At 38.1% G+C, this 26,480-nt stretch overlaps 1 protein-coding gene across 5 annotated transcripts in view; it reads left to right on the forward strand.

Annotated features, from left to right (window-relative positions):
• The window catches only part of PLCB4 (phospholipase C beta 4), a 423,595-nt gene that overhangs the window by 343,059 nt on the left and 54,056 nt on the right, over nucleotides 1–26,480 (forward strand). For all 5 annotated transcript variants that reach the window (XM_049651129.1, XM_049651127.1, XM_049651128.1 and 2 more), the window contains 8 exons: nucleotides 1,721–1,821; nucleotides 5,044–5,079; nucleotides 7,260–7,401; nucleotides 8,020–8,104; nucleotides 8,446–8,570; nucleotides 10,751–10,802; nucleotides 24,633–24,735; nucleotides 26,049–26,213. In XM_049651129.1, the coding sequence (XP_049507086.1) occupies nucleotides 1,721–1,821; nucleotides 5,044–5,079; nucleotides 7,260–7,401; nucleotides 8,020–8,104; nucleotides 8,446–8,570; nucleotides 10,751–10,802; nucleotides 24,633–24,735; nucleotides 26,049–26,213 (809 nt within the window). The remainder of the gene's footprint in view (nucleotides 1–1,720; nucleotides 1,822–5,043; nucleotides 5,080–7,259; nucleotides 7,402–8,019; nucleotides 8,105–8,445; nucleotides 8,571–10,750; nucleotides 10,803–24,632; nucleotides 24,736–26,048; nucleotides 26,214–26,480) is intronic.

The following is a 26,480-nucleotide window of genomic DNA, read 5'->3' on the forward strand; positions in this document are numbered from 1 at the left end:
AATCCAGATCTCACACCAGCATGTGGCTCATTTTTCAATGGGTGATTCTTTTTCCACTGACAGCCTTGAGAGGATACCAGAGTTTGTCCCTCTCTGGACTGGTGGATTGAGTGCTTCTGTGCCTCCTTTCACAGCCTGGGCCATGCTCTTGGGGCATCAGCTTCAGTTAGCACCCACTTCCAGCCTCCCTGTTAGCATGAGCTTAAGGAATGATTTTAGAGTCTCCCAAACCTAAGCCAGGTTTGACAAATGGTTTACAGGTGCAGTACAATCCTTCCAAGGTCTTTATATATAAATACATACATACACACACATACATACCTACATACATACATACATACATACATGCAAAAAATATATATATATATATGTAATTTATTGTCACATTGGTTTCCATACAACACCCAATGTTCATCCCAACAGGTGCCCTTCTCAATGCCCATCATCCACTTTCCTCTCTCCCCCACTCCCCATCAACCCTCAGTTTGTTCTCAGTATTTTAAAGTCTCTTATGGTTTGCCTCCTTCCCTCTCTGTAACTTTTTTCTCCCCTTACCCTCCCCCCTGGTCTTCTGTTAAGTTTCTCAGGATCCACATGAGTGAAAACATATGGTATCTGTCTTCCTCTGCCTGACTTATTTCCCTTAGCATAATACTCTCCATCCACGTTACTACAAATGGCCAGGTTTCATTCTTTCTCATTGCCAAGTAGTAGTCCGTTGTATATATAAACCACATCTTCTTTATCCATTCGTCAGTTGATGGACATTTAGACTCTTTCCATAATTTGTCTATTGTTGAAAGTGCTGCTGTAAACATTGGGGTACAAGTGCCCCTATGCATCAGCACTCCTGTATCCCTTGGGTAACTTCCTAGCAGTGCTATTGCTGGGTCATAGGGTAGGTCTATCTTTAATTTTTTGAGGAACCTCCACACTGTTTTCCAGAGCAGCTGCACCAGTTTGCATTCCCACCAACAGTGCAAGAGGGTTCCCATTTCTCCACATCCTCTCCAGCATCTATAGTCTCCTGATTTGTTCATTTTAGCCACTCTGACCAGCGTGAGATGGTATCTCAGTGTGGTTTTGATTTGTATTTCCCTGACGAGGAGTCACGTTGAACATCTTTTCATGTGTCTTTTGGCCATCTGGATGTCTTCTTTAGAGAAGTATCTATTCATGTCTTCTGCCCATTTCTTCACTGGATTGTTTGTTTTTCAGGTGTGGAGTTCAAGCTCTTTCTTTTTTATGTTACACCACTCCCAACCGCAAGTCACTATGCTCGTAACCTATAAGTGGACAGTTAGTCTCTTTTTTTTTTTCCAATTATCAAGTATATTTTCTATTTCTTGTATCTTCCCATGGAAGATCAGAAGACCCTTTGTAAGTTACAGATATTCTTGAGTGATCGAGGCTTTAATTTTTAGGGTTAGTATAATGGGGTGGAAGTGATCAGTCACTTAAGAAAAACGCATTAAGCATCACACATGTCACATATCATGCTAGGCGCAAGAGAAATAACAGCTAACAAGATGTGCTCCTTGGCCTTGAGTAGGTAAGAGTTTAGTAAAAGCTTTATTTGAAAGAATTGCATATTTAAATGTTCCCATTTTCAGTTAGCTTCATTTCTGTGTAAAAGAGTTTGTGTTCTACCCAAGATTATGAAGATGATCTGACTGGTAGTAATTTGGCTTCATTGTTTTTCTTTTCTTCTTTGACACAGCTGACCAAGAGGAGGAAGCTCACCCTGAATACAAATTTGGAAGTGAACTTTCTGCTGATGACTTGGGTCACAAGGAGGCTGTTGCAAATAGTGTCAAGAAGGTCGGAGTCTTGGCATCCCTTTTTGTTATGACTCTCAAGAAGAGGTAGCAGCTGTTAGGAAGTTTTCAAAATGTGACAACCACAGAAAATAAAGTAGCCTATAATTCCCCTTCTGAGTTGGGTGACCAGAGTCCATATGTTAATCCATGCATGAACAATTTTAAGTTAGAAAGGACATTTGAATTGCTTATTAGCAGTGGCTACTGTTGATCACAACTTATTTTGTCCAGTGTCCTTTAGGTAAATCATGTATTACATTATTATAGGTGAATAGGGAGACAACAGCATCCTGGTGGCAAAGGTTAACCTGTTGAAGTCATCAGAAAAATGACTCCAATCATCCCAAGCAAGCCCTCATTAGAAAATCCATCCTTCCAGTTAGGTATCGCATCTCCCACCTAATGTAGGATAAGTATAAAAGTATTTCCATCCGTCCAACCATTCAGCCAAGAAAAAGTTATTATGTACCGACTATGTGCCAGGCATAGTTTAGGCCATAACAACCCAAAAAGGTCAAAACATGCTTCATTTCTGCTCTCATGGAGCTTATAGTCTGATGGGAGTTTACCGGGAGGGAATAGGAAACAGGCAACAAATAAACCACCAATTCTATAATTACAATTTGTGATAAGTGCTATTCTGAAACTAAAAACGAGTGCTAAAATGGAGAGTAATGAGGTCGAGGGAATAAGGAAGCCAGATCCCCAAAGGCAAAGGAACCAGCCACACACAGAGTAGAGAAAGGGCCCCAGTTGTGGGGTAACAGCAATAAAGACACTGAACAAAGTGGATTGAATGAGGGGCAGAGTGAAACAAGATCAGATGGTACAGGAAGGTAGGAACTAGATGATGCAGGATTTGGGAAGATACTCTTAGAAACTCAAATGTTAATTTAAGTGAAATCTGAAGCCTTTGAAAATGTTTAAAGAAGGGAGCAATGCAGCCTGATAGTTTTTAAAGACCACCGTAGGTACCATATGGAGATTAAAAAGAAGCAAGAGTGAACGCAGGAAGAGCAGTTAGGCCAGGCTGTTGTACTCAGCCAGACTCCGGAGTGTTAAACTGGACAGTTGGAAGCAGGACTGAGTGGATTGAAGATCTGTTGAGGAAGCAAAGATGATTCAACTTGCTGATGGATTGAATGTGGACAAGTGAAGGGGAAAGAGGAAGCAAGATGACTCTCTAGGTCTGAGTTTGAGGAGCTGGGTGGAAAGTAAAGAAGACTGAAAGATAAGGAACTCAATGTTTCAAACAGGACAGGATCTTTGAGGCCTGTGAGCTGTTCCAGGGGCAGCAGCCATCTGGGTGCATGTAGCATTGACATTTCCTGACTGTGTAGCCTCAGGGAAGTTACTTAAGCTCTCAGTGTCTTGGTTTCCTCAACTGCAAAATTAAGATAATAACACCTATTTCATTGGTCCATTATGAAAAGTAGATGGGTTTAGGATATGTAAAGAGCTTAGAGTTGGGCCTAGCATATGGTCATTCCCATGAAAGCATTCATTATTGTTGCTACATTATCATCATTTTCATCTTCGCCATTGTAGTTAGCGTTGTCGTGACGTGTATCTGGAACTAGAGGAGAGGTCAGGCTAGACATACAAACTAGGAGTTCAGAAGATGATGATCATGGGAAGAGGCAGAGAAGGTGGGTCAGAAAAGAAGACTAAGGTATACCCTGAGAAGTAGGAGGGAAATTATTGAGACCAAGGAAGCCAAGAGAACAGGGATAAGAGAAGAAGTGAAGAGAGTTGGGATTTCTTTTCTCCAGCTTAATTGAAATATAATTGACATAACACTGTGTAAGTTGAAGGTGTACATGTGATAATTTCATACCTGTACACATTATGAAATGATAACCGCAATAAGGTTAGTGAACATATCCATCACCTCACATAATTACGTGTGTGTGTGTGTGTGTGTGTGTGTGTGTGTGTGTGTGGTGGGAACATTTAAGATCTGCTCTCTTAGCAACTTTCAAGTATATGATGCAGTGTTATTAACAATAGACACCATGCTGTAAACTAAATCCCCAGAACTTACTACTCTTGTAACTGGACGTTTGTCCTCTTTGATCAACATCTCATTCCTCCCACCTCCTAGCCCTTGGCAAAGTGGCTGGTTTTTGACTGCTGTTGATTAAACGAGTGGAGACTCAAGAGTGTCCATTGGACTGGTAGCATGGAGGTCATTGCTGACTTGAAAAGAGAAGTTTCAATAGAGTGGTGGGGGCCAATGAAGCAGATGGATATGAATAAGTGGAGACTATACTTTTGTTCTAAGTAATCTTTACATCCAACATGAGGCTTGAACTCATGACCCCGAGGTGTGTACCAACTGAGCCAGCCAGGCATCCCAAGTAGAGACTATACTTTCGAGAAGTCTTGTTGTAAAGGGAAGCAAGAAATAGGCTGGTGGCTAAAGGCAATTTGAGAAGTCAAAGGAGTGTTATTTTTAGAATGAATGAATCTGAAGTAGGTTTGCAAATATTGCACATGGCACCATGGAGAAGGAGAGATTAGTCTTGCCAGAGAGAGAGAGGATAACTGCCTGTTAGTTCCCTGAGGAGGTAAGAATGGAATGGTATGGTGGTGATGTGAGGGTGTGGTCTTTGATGGGAGCAGGGATCCCATCATTGAAGACAGTGAAGAATGCATGGGTATATGTATTTTGTAGTAGGAAAATGGGAGAGTATTTGAAGAGCAAAGCAAAAGAGACACTTTCATCATACCCACCCTTGTCTGATAGTATTTTGACTACTTGGATACTACTGGATGCTTACCAAGACTCAGTGTTTACCTTGATGCTACCTTACCACATAAAGCCTTTACCAATGTCCAGACATGAGTGTTGAATTGCCACAGAGTATCCATTCATGCTTGCCTGCCCTTTACGTGTCAGAAGAGTTGGCCACAATTATTTCCCAAACCCCATGACTAAATAATTGATTAAACTACTAAAAGGGAAACATCTGAATAGGCAAAGACTATCAACAAAGGAGAGATAGCGTTAGGATTTGCTTTTCTGGTATGTATGACAGGCTGTTGTATTTTTCCAGTACTTGCTTTCGCCAAGGCCTTATGTCCTCAATAACTTTCCACCTTAACAAATAGAATAACAAGCTTACATATATCTATTTAAATATTTGCATACATATGGCTAGTAAATTTGGAATTTTGCCCTTTAGAAAAGTAAACAAATTTTTGTCTTTCTCTAATTTAGGCTTCAGATGACCTTGAACATGAAATCAACAAAAAGGTAAAAAAATTTCCTTGTGCAGTTTATTATGAAATACCATATGTAGCTTTCTAATATTGAACAGTTTGTACTAAATGTTAACTCTATATCTCCCCCTTCCCAATGGAATATCAGACTTACTATTTATGAGTATAATATTTACATGCTTAATGCATCTAATTATAAGAGTTTTCAAAAGAAAGAATTTTTCACAGTGATGAAATGATTAAATCCTGATAAAAATCACAAAACCAGGGCAGGTGAATAAGATGATTTCCCTAAAAATAAGTGTTTAGTGCAGTCAGGCACTTAGTTGACATTAGAGATTTCATTCCTATAATAGGAGTACATAATCATCAACACATTGAATCTGAAAATAAAAATGACCTAAGAGGTCATCAGATCTATCTGATAGTATACTAGCAAGGTGACCTTGGTTCTGACTACACTAGCATTTTAAAAGATCATTAGTTAATTTCACACTACATACATTTTGGACCTGTATTGGTTGTTACTAGATATCGACTTTATTATAAGGAAAGTAAAGATACATTTTTAGTTTCTTTTGCCCTCTTCAGCATTCTTCAGGATATCACAGTGGTTTTATTGAGTAAATACACATGGTTTATTATAGTAATGATACTGATGGCAAAGACAAAAATTTGCCTGGAAATTTAATCCCCATACTTGAGAACTTCAGAATATCATGTCTGGCTGTCTGTGGGGCCCTGTCTTATTTGGAGTGAGGCTCTATCTTCTTACTGTCTATATAGTAAGTTTGGAGTAGTTATGGACATGTCTGATCTCAGACCCTCCCATGACATTCATGAAATTCTCTTTTTAGAATGTCATAAAGTATTGGGGTCAACAAAGCAGGGGTTGATGTTTGGTCCCTACTGTGTGTTAGCTAAGTAGCTGTGACCAAATTATTTTAATCCTCAAGGCCCTAGTGTTCTCACATGGTCAGTGGGTGGGACTCTAATTTTTATTCCACATGATTACTGGCAGTAATGAAGTTGTGTGTGCAGGAATTCAGCCCAGTGCCCAACGTGTTGTCCTGGTGTTACTTATTATCATTAAACACCCAAGAAAGGAATCAGACATAGTCTCTGCACTTATTTGAGTGGGCAAGACATATAAAGAAATGGCTAAAAATAAAAACGAGTTATATTATTTGATTATTTATCTCAGGTTTTTATTGGTGAAATCAGTTTGATGATTTAGAATGCTCAGATTATTAAGTCATCAGATAAGAAAATCTGAGCATTTAACTAATGAACGGATTCACATAACTGAGCAGTTCGGTTTGTCCTCCTGTATCAGTCTCTGCAGGAAATTTAGGTTTTCAAAGTTCTCAACAAAATGTTGATCATTTGCATTATTTTTTGATGTTTTTTTTTTCTGTTCTGACTTACCAAGAAATAAATCAAAGTAATTTTTCTTGTTTCCTCTCTGTAAAATGATGCAGTGTTGACATGTCCTATGTAGTGGGTTATCAGATTATTTTCAGAATAACCTCTTTAAAAAGATACTGTAAACTACTTACATATGTGGCTTCAATTCTAGACCATTGTTAAGCAAAGTGTGGTCCCCAGACAAGCCACATCATTAGCACTTAAAAATGCTGTTAAAATGGAAATACTGGGCCTCACCCCACAGTCACTTCATTGTAAACTCTGAGGATGAGGTCTAAGACTTTATGTTTTAACAAGCCCTCCAGGGATTCTGATACACACTGAAGTTGTTTTTCCACTTTCTGTCACAATTTGTGAAATTAGAAATGATAATATATGCCATATATATTTCATAGATTGTTGTGATCCTCAGTATACATTCTTGAATATTTTAAAGTAGTTTTGAAATCTTAAAAAAAATGTAAGATAAGCCTTATATTTTATTATGATCTCCTTTTATGTTATTAGGGACTATGATAGACATGAACTTGTTTTTTTAAGTGGGCTCCACCCCAACATGGGGCTCAAGCTCACAACCCTGAGATCAAGAGTAACATGCTCTACTGACTGAGCCAGCCAAGCGTCCCTGAACATGAACTTTTATAATGATCCTTTAGCAAAGTAGAGGAAGAAAAGGTCTTTATCTTTCAACTGGTGTGTGCAGATCATCTTTAGTGAGGATGTCTGTAGCATGCATCTGTCCCACTGAAGTCCTCAATGTGCATATTCCTTTCCTTGTGCTTATAGGGCCTGGTTACTGTAGAAGATGAACAGGCATGGATGGCATCTTATAAATATGTAGGTGCTACCACTAATATCCATCCATATTTGTCTACAATGATCAACTATGCACAGCCCGTAAAATTTCAAGGTTTCCATGTGGCTGAAGGTAACCCCAAAGGTTAAATTATCTTGCCTTTGTTGCCTGCTTTTACTATGCTGATGAGCTGTGATCTGACTTGTCACCATTTTCTTTTCTGGGTAGAGGGGCTGTTCTACCTTATTTTTGTGTCACAGACCATGCTCTTACCCACGTGTTTAGCACGCAGTGGCATTGCCTTGTCATTCCCTACATCATCCACAAGGTGGCTCTGAGATACTGTGGATTGGTTAGCATTAGTAGAGCTTAGTATTGCTTTTTGCGTTAAATGTATTTTCATAAGATCTCTCTTAATCAAAAACCTGACCTCCAAAAATGTATATTTTTAAACTTTCATAATCATTTGTGGTCTGGAGAAGCCACCATTGCCATCCAATATAAATATTTCAGGGGTGGCTGTGGAGGACATGTACACATAATTTGTTTAATGACGCCAAATTTAATCCATCACTATTTAAGTCAGCTGTGTCTATCCACAGGACATTAATGAAAGTAGGAGCTGCAGATACAGTAATGGAACATCTGCCTCCAAAGCCTTGTGATTTGGGATGTAATTACATTTATTGCTTGTCTTTCCGTGAGGTTGGGTGGGACCATCACTGAGTGCATCTTTATTTTTCTTTACAGAGCGCAATATTCATTATAACATGTCTTCTTTTAATGAGTCCGTTGGTCTAGGCTACTTGAAGACACACGCGATTGAATTTGTGAAGTATCCTTATGTAGTGAATAGAATGAACGGCTGCTGTGCTTTGGGTTTGGCAGTAATCTCTAAAGCAGATAAATGCCTAATAGATAATTGTGGTTGTAGAGCTAATAAAATAATATGTGTGAAACACCTCTGCAACTGTGAAAATCTGCCCAAATGTGAAATGTTTTTATAGTCTACACAGTGGACTATGGTCTTTCTCCTAAGCACCACTTACAAATGTGAAATTTGCTGTTATCTACATTTTGTTATCGTTGGTCTAGACCATTGTTGTTTTAGGTCTTTGTTTATTTATTGCTTCTGGAATACTCTTTTTTCTCCATTCTCCTTAATAAGTTACACAGTTACAACAAACGGCAAATGAGCCGCATTTACCCCAAGGGAGGCCGGGTCGATTCCAGTAATTACATGCCTCAGATTTTCTGGAACGCTGGCTGCCAGATGGTTTCGCTCAACTATCAGACCCCAGGTAGGAACTGATGTCCAGTGACCTCGAATTCCAGGAGAACATTTTGACAGGATGGTGCCAACAGTTGCTATCAGTTGGCCGTGGGCATTTTTTTAAAGGAAGCAGACATATGGCAAAACAATGTGATGTTGGATTTATGTAATGGTGAGATATGAAAAACCCAAAATAGAGCCATAAAAAGGGTAGAAAGCAAAATATTTTGGTTTAAATTGAATTTCTCTTCATAAATACCACAACCAATCTGCCAAACATTGTCCCCTTTTCCAGAATATTTCTAATTTTTCTAGTTTTTGGATCAAACTTATCTTCATTTTCAAAGGCCAAATTAAATGGGAAAAATTTGAGTCTCTCTATATAATAACGGTGACTCATTTCTCCCTTGGAAAGTACCCTTCCCACTGTTAACATTCAGCAGATATCAACACAGTGGCACCTCACCATAAAAGTACAGAAAAATATTCTAGCATGGACTCCAATTAAAACAGTGTGTAAAGATTCATATATTCACAGAGGTACTAATCTATAACTTAATCTTCCAAAGTATACCCAAAGGCAAGTTTCCAATATATGATCTTCTTCCCATCCAGAAGGAGAGGAGTCAATTTTTTAAATGCATAAACAATTTTTAAAAACTTTTTGGAGTTTGCTTCAGAGCCTAGGATCACAATTTTAAGATTAGAGGTAGAGAAACACTGGACTCTAGTTATCTACCTAAAAGAGGTAAGATAATAGGCCACAAAACTGATTCACGTGCTGTGGTTAATTCCATAGTGTGGTCCTTAAAATTGGTAAAACAAAGCAAAATAAAAACCTTTTCTTGTTCAGTCCTTTGCTATATAAGGAGATGCCTCCCATGTTTCCTGATTTGGGAGTATTTTCCTTTTCTAGTCCATCTACCATACTTTGAGGACTTTTTTTTTTTTATGTTTATTTTGAGAGAGGGCACACGTGAGCATAAGCGTGAGTAGGGGAGGGGCAGAGAGAAAGAGGGAGAGAGAGAGAATCCCAAGCAGGTTTCATGCTGTCAGTGCAGAGCCCAACAGGAGGCTCAGTATTACAAACCATGAGATTATTACCTGAGCTGAAATCGAGAGTCAGACGCTCAATAGACTGGGCCACCCAGTTACCCCCATACTTTGAGAATTTCTATCCTCCTTGTTCCCTATTATCTGGACTGATTGAAGGGTCTTTTGACTTTCATCCCTTTGCCATAAGTGTGGCCTGACTGTATTTCCTTCTCCTCAGTGGGGGTTAAATGGAGTTAAATGTCTGTACAGCATCCATATCAATCCTTGCTATGTTAAACTATGACCAGGTACCAGTATAATCCCATAGTGTTTATAGCAGAGGCAAAAGGGTACAGATGATTTTACTTTTAAAAAAAAGGAGGGGGGAGGTCAAGTTGTATTTTCAGTTTTAGTGAGTCAGTCCATTATATGGGTTAAATGATCCTAGATCCTAAACCAGTTGATTCACTAGGTCACCTTAGGTTTTATTTTATAATGTTAGGATTAATTAACCACAACATGTTGAAAAAGAAAAAAATATCCATCAGCTTATTACTTTTCTTTTCTAATGAAAAAAGAAAAGATTGTATCTACTTGCAAGAGAAAAATCATAAGCCATGCCCTGCCAGCATAGGCCCCACTGGAAGAATTCTCCCTAAATCTAAAAGTAGGAACAAGCCACCAATTTTTACATGATGTTATCTATTTTGGGTTTTTTTTTTTTATTGTTTTTAACCAAATTTTCTACTCCTGTGACCCTACTGGATATCTCCAGCATACCTTTCCTCTGTGATCATGAGGCACATTCTCCCCAGCTATATCAAATTGGACATCTGTACTTTCAACACTCATGGAACTGACTCGTATATTGAATCCAATATATTGAATACATACAGAATCTATTATATTGAATCTGACTCATATATTGAATCCAATTTTTAAAGCAATTGTACCATGATTTTTGTGAAAACACATTTGATGTTTAACTTAAACACGAGATGATTTCAACATGGAAGAGAGTTGTGTGCTCTAAACAGACCCAGAAGTACCTTGCCACGTTAAAAAGGACATTTCGGCCTAGGATCAGTATCTGATTTCCATTGTTTAATATCACCCAGCGTGATCTTCTTTGTCCACGAGATGAGATGCTAAATTATTTTTGTCTCTTGACAGATTTAGCGATGCAATTGAATCAGGGAAAATTTGAGTATAATGGATCATGCGGGTGAGTAATGTGATTTAAACTGCTGTCACCGTGTTCCTGAACTCTATACTATAGCTATGATGAAACTGTGTCATTTTTAACTAGGGGCTGCTCAATTTAAGCTGGGTTTGTGGGATGGGATAGATACAAATGAAATCCCTAAATAGATTCTATTTGCAAGTATACATGCTTCATCTACCCAACTTACTAAGCAGATTTGCAAAAAGTTTTTTGAAAAAAAAATTGAACCATAAGTTAAGTGGTTTATCATACACACTCTAGAATTTAATTCTCTCACTTTTGAGGTCAATAGTGGAGGTTTTTACGGCTATGACAGATAATGATCCCTGCTCACTTGGACATTACCTGGAAATATGAATATTAGCTATATGTATTTTGCCTAGGACCCATAGAGGAATGAAGGTGATTTAGTATGTAATGAAGTCATGGGTGTCAATATGAATTTAACACACCTAGGCAGAAAGCTTTGTCCTATCTTGATCCTTTTGCATGTCTTGTAAATAGCAGTTGTCAAAAAAATCATGCTACATATATTGTCTAGTTTACTTCACTGGCATTCTTTAAAATGTGTGAACCACAGAGTGAAATAGGAAATGTTAATTCCACTGAAACACTGAAAGGTTAAATGAAAATGTGAAGTTAAATTCTGTAGAGATGAAAAAACACCCGTGTCGCCATTTTTTTTTTCCCTCCATGCATCTGTCCCAGAGCCTCTAAATTAATCCAGCAAGGTACCACCCCATCCATAATACTCCTGGCAGGAAGTTCTTGCCCTCCCTGGTTGAATACCTCATTTTTATCACAAAAAAACAGCCAGTCAAGATAAAATTTTTCAGCAGTTGTGGGTTCGAAGTGCACACTCACACCTCTTCCTGCTTACCAGATGGCTCTCTGCCAGCGTACCTACGCCCCTGAGTGATGGTCCTATTCTCCAAATCACCTGGGACACATGTATCTGGGAAATACATTATATTTTCCTCTGCTGTGTGCTTTGAAAGAAATTAAAATTGTACACCTTGAACTAGTACGTTCTAGGTCAATGATAAAAGGAAATAAAAACTATGTAGTTCAAAAGAAAACCACTAAATACGCATTCCAGAGTTTTTTAAAGCTGTTTTGTTGCTTTAATGCAAAATGTTCATAACCAGGAGATTGTGCAGATAAATTGATGGATGGACCCCCAGTGGCAGGCTGAGGCAGTGAGGCTGCAAGGGACAGGTGCGGCCTGGTGGTTAAAGCTCAAGTCTAAAGCCCAGCTTTGAGCCCCAGCTCCTGGGCATGCTAGTTGCATTGCCCTGGCAGGTGTGTGAAACTCTGGGCCTCGATTTTCTGCTCCATAAAATGAAGACAGTAATACCTACCTCACCAGGTTTGTTGCAGTGGCTTGGTAAGGATGAATGGGAGTGTGTATGAATGTACTTTGTGAACTGCAAGTTTCTGTGCAAAGGGAGGCTTAAGAAAAGCTTAAGACCTTATGGCTGATCACAAAACTGAGGCCAGAAAAGAGTAAATAAGAGCTGTGTCCAAATCGGGCCTTTACAGAGTCCAGGGAGGCATCCACAGCCCTTGTGGTTCACACCATACCTCAGTCAGCCCTGGTGGGGCTCCCTCCTTGGAACCTTCCCTGGGGCCTAGTAACACTAAAGTTTTCCCCTTTTGCCTCAGCTGTCCCAGGGCTAGTACTTAAGGAGGGGAATTGTTTCCAGATAAAGAGGTCCCAACAGGAGTTGTATAGTTACCCTCCATTTCTTTACAGGAGTTTCTGTTTCACCGTGGTTATGATCTGTGTCTTGTTTTTATGCACCATTGTTGATTTTAAAGTGCATTCACAAACAAGGACAGTGCTCCCATAGCCCGAATTCTGTGATGAAGTGTCTGAGATGATGTGACCAAAAGCCGAAGTCCCACCAGAGGGGCTAGAAAATTAGGATCGTTCAGCAAGACAGCCCAACTTGAAGAGGCATTGATGATAATGATCAGTCACATGTCACCACCCCCAACCTTTCCCTTTTCCCTACACTCAACCTGGAGGCAAAAATTGTCGCCCACAGGAAAAAGGGAACAAATCTTTCTCAGTTGTGTGTTTCTCTGCTCCTCCATGATGGAATCGTCATGGCTGGTAGACACAGGGCTGGCCACACAGGGTGCATTTCCACGGAGCGAGGGCATCAAAGGCACTCTGGCTTTGACTACATTTCCCCTGTAATTCTCCCACCCCCCTGCAGGGTCTTTTTAAAACCTCCTTGTTGGGTTGGCTGAGGGTTGGGTTTCTGTAAAGAGGCTTTTGGTACCTTTTTAGACTTATGGTAGCAACAGTAGCTGTTTTATATAGAACATTGGCATGGAAGCAAACGTGTATAATTTCTGAATCTATCAACATTAACAAAACATTGGGAGCCTGTCTCGGGATCCCTGTCTGCTCTGTGGGCTGATGTTTTGGGAAGCCATGCCATTGGGCTCAGTAAGTGTGATTTTTAGTAGGAAAGTGAGCAGTAGTTTATAACAGACTCATTTTTAAAGGTGTAGACACGGGAGGCATTTCTATAATTCCTAATAAAACAAAATAGTGCAAATTAATTTCTCAAGCCTGCAGGCTTTCACAGAAAATTGGATGATGGGGTCGGCCAGGCAGAGTCAGAGCCCTGCGAGGTGGCATCCATGCCAGCACAGTCACCACCACGGTCCTTTAACCACCTGGGAGAGATGACCGGGAGATTGTGATCTAAAACCTGAGAGACGACTCTGCCTGGTGCACCTGCCCCTGGTCTCTGCAAAATCAAAACAACTCCTGTGGCTTTTACAGTGCAAATGTTTCTTCCCATACAAACTGTATCACTCGTTCTCTGAGCAGAAGCTCCTTGAAAATAAGAAGCGGAGGAGCCAAGATGGCGGAACACTGTGGAAGTTTTTGTGTATCTCGCGTCCATGAAATACAGCCAGACCAACACTAAACCATCCTACACACCTAGAAAACTGATTGGAGGATTAACACAACAATCTGCACAACCTGAACCACAAAATTCAGAAGGAGAAAAAATTCATTTTTATTTTCAATTTTTATTGAAAATATTTTTCTTTAATTTTTATTACTATGAAACAGGGAGGGTGCTGTCGAAAAAAACCACCAGACGCCAAATAGAAGCGAGGCAAGATTTTATTCACGGCCGGGCCAAACCTGATCTCCTGATCTTAAGGAGAAAAGTGCAGAGAATGGCCCCGAACAAAGGCAGCAGTGGGCTTATATGGATTTTAGCAAGTCAGAATACATCATTATTTGGTTAACCAATTACAATTTACAGCATTTCATGGTAGCCAATTATATTGTGACACACAGATATCAGTTTTGGCGGGAACCTATCAATTTAAAGATCTTTGTCCTAAGAGGTTTTAAAATGACCAATCATAGTTAGACACCTGAGATGCTGTAGGGCAGTGAGTATGTGACTTTTTACATGTTGGTCTTGCCTAGGCCAGATCAGTAGAGGGGGTGGGGGAGTGTTTTGCATCCTAAGTTATCTATTTAGCAAGCAGGCAAGGTCACAGAAGTGAGATAGGGTGGTTAGCAATTTCCAATAACCCTAATAGGGAACTACATAAGGCTTTTATCTCAACTATTCATGAAAGATGAATTTAAGCCGAACTTACATACAATAAGCTTTCTGATATCTTATAAGTTGACCTATTAAAACTATATTTTTTACTTTTGTGTAAATTTTTTCAAATTCTATTTTATTTCCATCATTTTATTTTAGTCTACTTCAGTGTATTAACCTTTTCAAATTTTCAAACAATTTCCTTTTTTTTCTTGTTTTCTCTTTTCGTTTCTTTTCTTTTTCTTGAATGCAGAAACAGAAAAACTTCACTTTTACTTTCAGTATATATTAAAAATATTTTTATTTAATTTTTTTACTATATTTTTTGCTTTTATGTAAATTTTTTCAAATTCTATTTTACTTCCATCATTTTATTTTAGTCTACTACAGTGTAATTCTTCAAATTTTCAAATGATTTCCTTTTTTTAATTGTTTTTCTCTTTTTCATTTCTTTTTTCTTAAATACAGAAAGAAAAAAATCATTTATTTTTAATTTTTATTAAAAATACTTTAATTTTTTCTACTATATCCTTTAGTTTTGTGTATATTTTTTAAGTTCTATTTTACCCCCATCATCTCATTTTAGTCTACCTTAGTGTATTCATTTTTTCACATTCTCAAATGATTTCCTTCCCCCCGCCCTCACTTTTTTTTCTCTAATCTGTCAAACCACTTGCAACACCCAGACCAAAACACACCTAGGATCTAGCATCATCTATTCCATTTGCGTGTGTGTGTGTGTTTAACTTTTAATTTTAATATTTTTTTAATTTTAATTTTTTTTTATTTCAATTTTTCTACCTCATTAATTCCTTTTCTCCCTTCAAAATGACAAAATGAAGGAAATCACCCCAAAAGAAAGAGCATGAAGAAATGACAGCCAGGGATTTAACCAACACAAATACAAGCAAGATGTCTGAACCAGAATTTAGAATCACAATAATAAGAATACCAGCTGAGTTGAAAATAGATTAAAATCCCTTTCTACAGAGATAAAAGAAGTAAAAAATAGAATAAAATTAAAAATGCTATAACTGAGCTGCAATCACGGATGGATGCAGTGGCAGCTAGGATGGGTGAGGCAGAACAGAGAATCAGTGATGTAGAGGACAAACTTATAGAGAATAATGAAGCAGAAAAAAAGAGGGAGATTTAAGAGCAAAAGAGCACGATTTAAGAATTAGAGAAATCAGTGACTCATGAAAAAGGAATAACATCGAATCATAGAGGTCCCAGAAGAGGAAGAGAGAGAAATAGGGGTAGAAGGGTTATGTGAGCAAATCATAGCGGAAAATTTTCGTAACCTGGGGGAAGGCACAGACATCAAAATCCAGGAAGCACAGAGGACCCCCCCCCCATTAGATTCAACAAAAAGTGACCATCAACAAGTCCTATGATAGTCAAATTCATTAAATACTCAGGTAAGGAGAGAATCATGAAAGCAGCAAGGGAAAAAAAGTCCCTAACCTACAAGGGAAGACAGACAAGGTTTGCAGCAGACCTATCCACAGAAACTTCGCAGGCCAGAAGGGAGTGGTAGGATATATTCAGTGTGCTGAATCAGAAAAATATGCAGCCAAGAATTCTTTATCCAGCAAGATAGAATTCAAAATAGAAGGAGAGATAAAAAGTTTCCCAGACAAACAAAAAGGAGTTTGTGACCACTAAACCAACCCTGCAAGAAATTTTAAGGGGGACTCTCTGAGGGGAGAAAAGATGAAAAAAAAATGTATATATATATACACCAAAAGCAACAAAGATTAGAAAGGACCAGAGAACACCACCAGAAACTCCAACTCTACAAGCATCATAATGGTAATAAATTCATATCTTTCAGTATTCACTCTAAACGTCAATGGATTCAATGCTCCAATCAAAAGACATAGGGTAATAGAATGGATAAGAAAACAAGACCCATCTATATGCTGTTTACAAGAGACCCACTTTAGACCTAAAGACACCTTCAGATTGAAAATAAGGGGATGGAGAACCATCTATCATGCTAATGGTCAACAAAAGAAAGCCGGAGTAGCCATACTTATATCAGACAATCTAGACTTTAAAATAAAGACTGTATCAAGAGATGCAGAAGGGCATTATATCATAATTAAGGGGTCTGTCCACCAAGAAGACCTAACAGTTGTAAACATTAATGCGCCAAATGTGGCAACACCCAAATATATAAATCAATTAATCACAAACATAAACTCATCAATAGTAATACCATAATAGTAGGAGACTTCACCCCACTCACAGCAATGGACAGATCATCTAATCAAAAAATCAAGGAAACAATGGCTTTGAATGACACACTGGACCAGATGGGCTTAACAGATGCATTCAGAACATTTCATCCTAAAGCAACAGAATATACATTCTTCTCCAGTGCACATGGAACATTCTCCAAAATAGACCATATACTGGGACACAAATCAGCCCTAGTAAATACAAAAAGATCGAGATCATACTGTGCATATTTTCAGACCACAATGCTATGAAACTGGAAATCAACCACAAGAAAAAATTTGGAAAGCTAACAAATACTTGGAGACTGAAGAACATCCTACTAAAGAATGAATGGGCTAACCAAGCAGTTAAAGAGGAAATTAAAAAGTATATGGAAGTCAGTGAAAATGATAACACCACAACCCAAAACCTCTGGGACGCAGCAAAGTTGGTCATAAGAGGAAAGTATATAGCAATCCAGGCCTTCCTAAAGAAGAAGAAAGATCTCAGATACACAACCTAACCTTACGCCATCAGGAGCTGGAAAAAGAAGAGCAAATAAAACCCCAAACCAGCAGAAGACAGGAAATAATAAGGATTAGAGCAGAAATTAATGCCATCGAAACCAAAAACAAAAACAGATCAACGAAACCAGAAGGTGGTTCTTTGAAAGAATTAATAAAAATGATAAACCACTAACCAGTTTGATCAAAAAGAAAAAGCGCCTAAATAAATAAAATCAAGAATGAAAGAGGATAGATCACAACCAACACAACAGAAATAAAAACAATAATAAGAGAATATCATGAGCAATTATATGCCAATAAAATGGGTAATCTGGAAGAAATGGACAAATTCCTAGAAACATATACACTACCAAAACTGAAATAGGAAGAAATAGGAAATTTGAAGAGACCCATAACCAGTAAGGAAATCGAATTAGTAATCAAAAATCTGCCAAAGAACAAGAGTCCAGGGCCAGATGGCTTTCCAGGGGAATTCTACCAGACATTTAAGAGTTAATACCTATTCTCTTGAAGCTGTTCCAAAAAGTAGAAACAGAAGGAAAACTTCCAAACTCTTTCTATGAAGCCAGCATTACCTTGATTCCAAAACCAGACAGACCCCACTAAAAAGGAGAACTATAGACCCAATTTTCCTGATGAACATGGATGCAGAAATCCTCAACAAGATATTAGCCAACCGGATCCAACAATGCATTAAAAAAATTACTCACCACGATCAAGCAGAGTTTATACCTGGGATGCAGGGCTGGTTCAATATCCGCAAAACAATTAACATGATTCATCACATCAATAAAAGAAAGGGCAAGAACCGTATGATCCTCTCAATAGATGCAGAGAAAGCATTTGAGAAAATACAGCATCCTCTCTTGATAAAAACCCTCAGCAAAGTAGGGATAGAAGGAGCATGCCTCGAGATCATAAAAGCCATATATGAAAAACCCAATGCTAATATCATCCTCAATGGGGAAAAACTAAGAGCTTTCCCCCTAAGGTCAGGAACACGACAGGGATGACCACTCTCACCACTGTTATTCAACATGGTATTGGAAGTCTTAGCCTCTGCAATCAGACAGCACAAAGAAATAAAAGGCATCCAAATCGGCCAGGATGAGGTCAAACTTTCAATCTTCACAGATGAAATGATACGCTGTGTGGAAAACCCAAAAAATTCCACCAAAAAACTGCTAGAATTGATTCATGAATTCAGCAAAGTTGCAGGATATAAGATCAATGCACAGAAATCGGTTGCATTCCTATACACCAACAATGAAGCTACAGAAAGAGAAATCAAGGAATCGATCCCATTTACAGTTGCACAAAAAAAAACATAAAATACCTAGGAATAAATCTAACCAAAGAGGTGAAAAATCTATATACTGAAAACTATAGAAAGCTTATGAAAGAAATTGAAGAGGACAAAAAAAATGGAAAAAGATTCCATGCTCCTGGATAGGAAGAACAAATATTGCTAAAATGTCAATACTACCCAAAACAATCTACATATTCCATGCAATCCCTATCAAAGTAACACCAACATTCTTCACAGAATTAGAACAAATAATCCTAAAATATGTATGGAACCAGAAAAGACCCCGAATAGCCAAAGCGATCTTGAAAAAGAAAACCAAACCAGGAGGTATCACAATCCCAGACTTCAAGCTATACTACAAAGCTGTAATCATCAAGACAGTATGGTACTGGCATAAGAACAGACACTCAGATCAATGGAACAGAATAGAGAATCCAGAAATGGACCCACAAACGTATGGCCAACTAATCTTTGACAAAGCAGGAAAGAATATCCAATGGAATAAAGACAGTCTCTTCAGCAGGTGGTGCTGGGAAAACTGGACAACAACATGCAGAAGAATGAACCTGGACCACTTTCTTACACCATCCACAAAAATAAACTCAAAATGGATGAAAGACCTAAATGTAAAACAGGAAGCCATCAAAACTGTAGAGGAGAAAGCAGGCAAAAACCTCTTTGATCTTGGCCACAGCAACTTCTTACTCAACATGTCTCCAGAGGCAAGGGAAACAAAAGCAAAAATGAACTCCTGGCACCTCATCAAAATAAAAAGCTTCTGCACAGTGAAGGAAACAATCAGCAAAACTAAAAGGCAGCCGACAGAATGGGAGAAGATATTTGTAAATGACGTATCAGATAAAGGGTTAGTATCCAAAATCTGTAAAGAACTTATCAAACTCAACACCCCCCAAAAAAAAAATGCAGTGAAGAAATGGGCAAAAGACATGAATAGACACTTCTCCAAAGAAGACATCCAGATGGTGAACAGACACATGAAAAAATTCTCAACATCACTCATCATCAGGGAAATACAAATCAAAACCACAATGAGATACCACCTTACACCTGTCAGAATGGCTAACATTAACAACTCAGGCAACAACAGATGTTGGCAAGGATGCAGAGAAAGAGGATCTCTTTTGCATTAGTGGTGGGAATGCAAGCTGGTGCAGCCACTCTGGAAAACAGTATGGAGGTTCCTCAAAAAACTAAAAATAGAACTACCCTACGACCGAACAATTACACTCCTAGGTATTTATCCAAGGAATACGGGTGTGTTGTTTCGAAGGGACACATGCACCCCCATGTTTATAGAAGCACTATCAACAATAGCCAAAGTATGGAAAGAGCCCAAATGTCCATCGATGGATGAATGCATAAAGAAAATATGGTATATATATGCAGTGGAGTATTATTCAGCAATCACAAAGAATGAAATCTTGCCATTTGCAACTATGTGGATGGAACAGAGAAAGATAAAAATCATATGACTTCACTCGTGAGGACTTTAAGAAACAAAACAGATGAACATAAGGGAAGGGAAACAAAAATCATATAAAAACAGGGAGGGGGACAAAACAGAAGAGACTCATAAATATGGAGAACAAACTGAGGGTTACTGGAGGGGTTGTGGGAGGGGGGATGGGCTAAGCGGGTAAGGGGCACTAAGGAATCTACTCCTGAAATCATTGTTGCACTATATGCTAACTAGTTTGGATGTAAATTTTAAACAATGAAAAAATAAAAAAAAATTAAATGATGGGTATCAAAATAGTAGGATGTTTTATGATTCAGTGATGCACACTTTTTGTGGAACTTGTGTCTTGAAATCCATGACATCTTATAGTTAAAATCAACCATTTTGCTTTCTTGTTGGTAAAGGAAATAATGGAGTGTTGAACAGTTGATGCTATCTCGGGTGTGTTCAGACAGGTTGTCCTTCCTTATGACCCCATCTTCTGATTCTTACGACTCCTGTCTAACCACCCAGCTGAAGGCCTTTCTTCTCTTCCTCTCTTGCCTTCTGAGTCCCTACAAAAGGCCACAGAAAATCCTTGGATCCCTTCAAATGTCACTGGCTTTGGCCTATCCCCTTGTCTATCACACAGACCTGGATGCTTGGAATGAATTAATTTTCTATACCAAAAAATACCAGGCGGGACCAGCTACCTAGTTTGTGGGGCCCAGGGCAAACTGAAAATGAGGGCCTCCTTGTTCACAAATTATTAAGAATTTCCAGACAGTGGCTGCAGAGCATGAAACTAAGCACAAAACCCTTCTGAGTTCAGAGCCTTGTGGAACTACACAGGTCCCATTGATTCCCAGGGGTCCCTGGCAGTGACTGACAATCTCTGCTGCATCAGCAGGCCACCACAGACCCAGAATTAATACTCCTTCAAGACGAGCTGGCTCAGTGTCAGCCCCAAGCCAAGGCTTACCTTGTGGCCTGTCAAACTTCTACATGCTTTCTTTTATTTTAAAGTATATATACATTACACTGAAGGCTGCCTGCTTTGGAGAATTAGACTTCAGTTTCTTGCCCTTTTCCCCTGGCATTTCTTATTTTGGATCAGTTCATTTTCTGACAGATTAGTTTCCTTCTAAGCAGATATGGGAGCAGGGAACATAGAAGAATGTTTTTGGCAGCAGGAATTCATCAATACCCCAATTTTGTGTTTCTGGTGAGAAGAGTCCCTTCAGAAATGGCTGCAGGGAGTGCGGAATACTGAATCTCCAGACAGCCATTGCCCACACATCTCTCAGGAGGAAGAATCCCTCATTCCATGCAACTGGAATCCAAATGCTCCCATTATCAGCTAATTCTGATACTTTGCAGAAGCCAGTGGGCTTCGCTTGAAGTAGTGCATGTGATATTGTAGCTGAGTCTTCAGGTTTTTCTGTGTCATCATAGTTACCAGTGACTAACACTAGCCACAAAAAAGGCCCAAATCTAAATCTCTGTGAATATAGAAAACAGTATCTTTTTTGTGCGGTGAGAGCTTTTAAAGTAATGTTTTGGGTTGCATTCCCTTGGGGACAGGTAAAAGTTCAAAATCATCATTTATGTTTGAATGATTCTGAAGACTCTTTATATCCCTGATTTAAAAATCAGTGTTGTCCCCTGGAGGTTCTTTATTGAAGATAACATCGAAGTTGAATGTGGGGTTATTTTCTTTAACATTTATTCAAACTTAGAAGATAGCAATGAATGGCAGCTGTCTCAAAGCCAAAAAATAAAATGTGACTTGGAATTTTTCTTTAAGGAGAAATGTCACACCTCAGAATCCTTTTTGGTTATATTTTAAAAGATAATAAATTTGACATCATCTAGAGTTAAAATTAGTAAATGTTATGCTCCTAAAGAATGGGAAAGATTTGATCCCTCTAATTATTCTTTTACACTTAAAAGTAAATTCATTGTTTTGGGGAAAGTGCTTTTATTGCCCTTTATCTGCAGTTTGTCTGAGTATGGAATTTTTCTATCTTCAGCTATAGGCCTTTCTAACAAAAAAAATTTTTTTTAGAGAGATGACGTTGTCTGATACTAGTTCAGGGTGGTTATGGAATCTGGCTGCGGTATGAGTATGTGACTGTAACCAAAGGGCATGAGGGGCAGACATTGTGTAGTTAGGTCAATTTCAAAACATTTTCCTTACCTCAAAAAGAAAACTCATACCCTTGAGCTATCACCTCCCAATATCCCCTGCTCCCTATCCCCAGCCTTAAGCAACCATGATCGACTCTCTGTCTCTGCATTTGTCTCTACAGCACATTTTATATAAATGGATTCTTATAATACATGGTGTTTTGTGACCAGCTTCTTTCACTTAGCCTCATGCTTTCAGGGTTCATCTGTGCTGTAGCAGGTATCAGTACTTTATTTCTTTTTATTGTTGACTAATTTCCCATTGTGTGGATATACCACATATTGTATATCCATTCATCTACTGATGAACTTTTGGACTGTTTCCATCTTTTGGTTATTCTGAATGATGCTCCTATAATAGTCACAAAGAAGTTTTTGGATAGGTATGTTTTTATTTTTCTTGGGTGTATACTAAGAGTGGAATTGCTGAGTCATATGGCAACTTTATATTTAACTGTTGGAGGAACTGCCAGACTGTCTTCCAAAAGCACTGTGTCACTTTACATTCCCACCAACAATGTAGGAGTGTTCCAGTCCTGATCAACACTTCTATGTCGTTGTCAACACTTACTGTTATCTGACTCGTTTACTATAGCCATCCTAATGTGTGTGTTTAGTGACATATCGTTTTGATTTGCATTTTTCTGATAATCAGTGATACTAAGCATCTTTTCATCTCCTTTTTGGCCATTTGTTTCTCTTATTTGGAGAAATGTGTATGCAGATCACTTGCCCATTTTTTAACTGGGTTATTCTTTACATTTTCTAGACACAAACCCCTTATCAGATAATATATGATTTGTGAATTTTTCTCCCATTCTGTGGCTTGTTGATTCACTGTCTTGATAGTGTCCTTTGAAGAGCAAAAGTTTTTATGATAAGGCTGAGTTTATTATTATTTTATTGTTGTTGGTGGTGCTTTTTGGTGTTATATCTAAGATCCATTGCCAAGTCCTAAAGATTTATCCCTATGTTTCTTCTAATGATTTTATCATTTTGGCTCTTATATTTTTGTCTTTGATCCACTTTGAATTAATTTTGGTACATGATGTTAGAAGGGCCAATTTTATTGTTTTGCATGTGGTGGTTAGAGTTGTCCCAGCAACATTTGTTTAAAAGAATATTCCTTCCCCCGTTGACTAGTGTGAGCGTCTTTGTCAATAACCAATTGACCGTAGATATATGAATTTATTTCTGGATTCCCAGTTCTGTCTCATTGATTTATATGTGCATCCTTATGCCAGTACTACACTATCTTGATTACTGTTGCTTTGTAGAAAGTTTTGAGAATTAGGAGACCTTCAAGTTTGTTTTTCTTGTTCCAGGTTCCTTGGCTATTCTGAGTCCTTAAGTTTCCATATTAATTTTAGGATCACCTGTTAATTTCTAAAGAAGTCAGTTGGGATCTGGATAGGGATCAAATCTGTATATTAGTCTGGTGAAATAGTGCCATCTTAGCCATAGTAAGTCTGGTGGTCCATGAACACAAGATGTTTTCCCATTTACTTAGGCCTTCTTTATATCTTTCAACAATATTTTGTAGTTTTCAAAGTACATGCACTTATTTTCTTAAAATGTATTCCTAAGTAATTCTTTTTTGGTGCTATTATAAATGGAATCTTCCTAACTCATTTTTGGATTGTTCATCGCTGGTGTGTAGAAATACAATTGATTTTTGTATATTGATTTTGTATCCTGCAGCCTTGCTGAACTCATTTACTAGTTCTAATCATTTTTTAGTTGATTCCTTAGGTAGATTCCTTTAGTAGATTCTGTATGCAAGATCATGTCATCTGTGAATAGAAGTTGTTTTACTTCCTTTTTTCCGTCTAGGTAACTTTTATTTCATTTTCTTGCCTAATTGCGCTGCCCAGAAATGGGGAGGTAATTACATCTTTATGTTCACCTGCCTCTAACTGAAAGTGCCTGGTTCTTTTGACTGTGAACATAGACAACAATTCACAGTAATATTAATGGTACCTGTGACTCTGACACCAAATGTAAACCAAATATTTTCATATCTCATTACTGTTGGTATAGATCTCACAAAATATTTTTATGCATATCGGTACTTTGAAATTATATTTATTAACTTGGCATTATATCTCATAATTTAATGTAGTAATTAAAACACAGAGAAGTAGAATATCATGTACCCTTCATATTTTAATAACTATAGCTCATATAGTTGGTTTTTCATTGTTGTTCTTTGAGTTTTATTTTGTGCATATAAGAGTAAATATCTAAAGAGTTCCATGACAAAAAAAGTTCAAGAGAATGTAATAGTATCAGGAAGTCCTAGATGTCAAGGAGCCTGAAATCTAAAAATCATTCCTTCTTTCCTGCTTCTCTTTAGGATTATCCCTAGGACAGGAATAGTTTCTTCAGTCCTTAGAATCATCTGCCTAAAAGTCGAGCTCCTAACTTAGATATGGGGAAAAGGAAGTACTTAGTGTCCTGAAGCAAGGGTATTACAGTCTTTGTAAACACAACTAATAAACTCTTTCTATGCTTTTGTCCCACCAGGTACCTTCTCAAACCAGACTTCATGAGACGGCCCGATCGAACATTTGATCCCTTCTCTGAAACTCCTGTCGACGGGGTTATTGCAGCCACTTGCTCAGTGCAGGTAAGGCCCCTGCTGTTCACAGTATTCTATAAATGTGTATGCAGATGGCCCTGGAAAAGACTTAAAATATCACAGTAAAATATTTTATGCCAAGATGTAGGATCCATGTGTTGCTCTCAGCTTTGACTCAAAATGCCCCCTTCTTAAGAGATACATTTTGGTCACTAGTAAAACTATTAGCTACTTTTAGGAAGACATCAGATCAAAAAAGTGCCTAGTGGAAGATGTGAAGCAATAGGAACTGTCATTCGTTGCTGACGAGACTGCAAAGTGACGCTGCTTACCCTACAATCCAGCAGTCATGCTCTTTGGTATTTACCCAAATGAATTGAAAACTTACATCTACACCAAAACCCATGCAGAGATGTTTTTAGTGCTTTGTTCATAATTGCCAAAAACTGGAGGCAACCAAGACATCCTTCAGTAGGTAAATGGATACGTAAGCTGTGGTACAGCCAGATGATGGGATATTATTCAATGCTAACAAGAAATGAGCCGGCAAGTCATGAAAATAAATAGAGGAAACTTAAATGCTTATTACTAAGTGAAAGAAACAAATGGAAAGACTATATACTGTATGATTCCAACTACGTGACATTCTGAAAAAGTCAAAACCATCAGTTTCTCATATGTGCACATAAGTCCAAACTGATCTTATTATACACTTTAAATATGTACAGTTTATTGTGTGCTAGTTTTACCTTAAAAAAAACTTTCAAAATTATCAGGTACTCAATATTATGGAAATGATAAGTGGCTGTAGTCCTTTGGAAAGTAAATGAAAAATAGTCTCTCCATGGCGTTACAATAGATGGAATTTAATGCTGGTCTTTATAAATCTGTAACACTGACCATTGTCAATATTGGTAAAGGATAAGGGGCAAATTTTAGCATTCCTTTTTTCTTCAGTGTGTCTCTTTCCCAGACTTATAAAAGAATTCAGTAAGGTATGAAATGGCAGAATTTCAGAGCTATGATGGGATCCTAGGACATATTTGAACCCTTCATTTCATACATGTGGGCACTTAGGTGGAATTAAGCTGCTGTAGACATTATTTTTTTTTTTGTATTATATGGTTCATTATTTTTTTCTTCTTTCTTTCTATAGATGGTTCTCAAAGTCAGAACCTCTGTCTTGAGTTTTTTTGAATATACTACTTGCTCAATAGTGTTTTAATTTAGTAAGCAATGAACATATTATTTTCATAGATAACTAAAATTTCTAAAGATGGACAGAAAATTTCTTCTAGATTATTCTTTGCTCTTGATAATTACACAGACTTCTCTCTTATCCTATTTCTGTGTTGCTGCAGGTCATATCAGGTCAGTTTTTATCAGATAAGAAAATTGGTACATATGTAGAAGTGGATATGTATGGTTTACCCACTGACACCATACGTAAGGAATTCCGAACTCGCATGGTGATGAACAATGGACTCAATCCAGTTTACAATGAAGAATCATTTGTGTTTCGGAAGGTAGGGCATTTCCAATGTGTCAGACTCGCTCTGCTAAGTTAGGGGCCACAGTTTAGTGTATAGACACTATATGACATAGGGGCAGTTAGGCAACCCAAAATGTCTCCTTTTTCTCTTCTTTCAGTGGATGAGTTCTAGAGATGACATGTGATTGTTGTTATGTTTGTCCTTGTCCTTTCGGCTCCCCTTTCCTCCTCCAAGGAGCCCACCTTCTGTGTGGCAATGCTCACGGTCCAGGTTCACAATCTCTTTAGAATGTGTCCTCAC

This window comes from Panthera uncia (assembly GCF_023721935.1).
Source record: "Panthera uncia isolate 11264 chromosome A3 unlocalized genomic scaffold, Puncia_PCG_1.0 HiC_scaffold_11, whole genome shotgun sequence".
In the NCBI taxonomy this organism is placed as follows: Eukaryota; Metazoa; Chordata; class Mammalia; order Carnivora; family Felidae; genus Panthera; species Panthera uncia.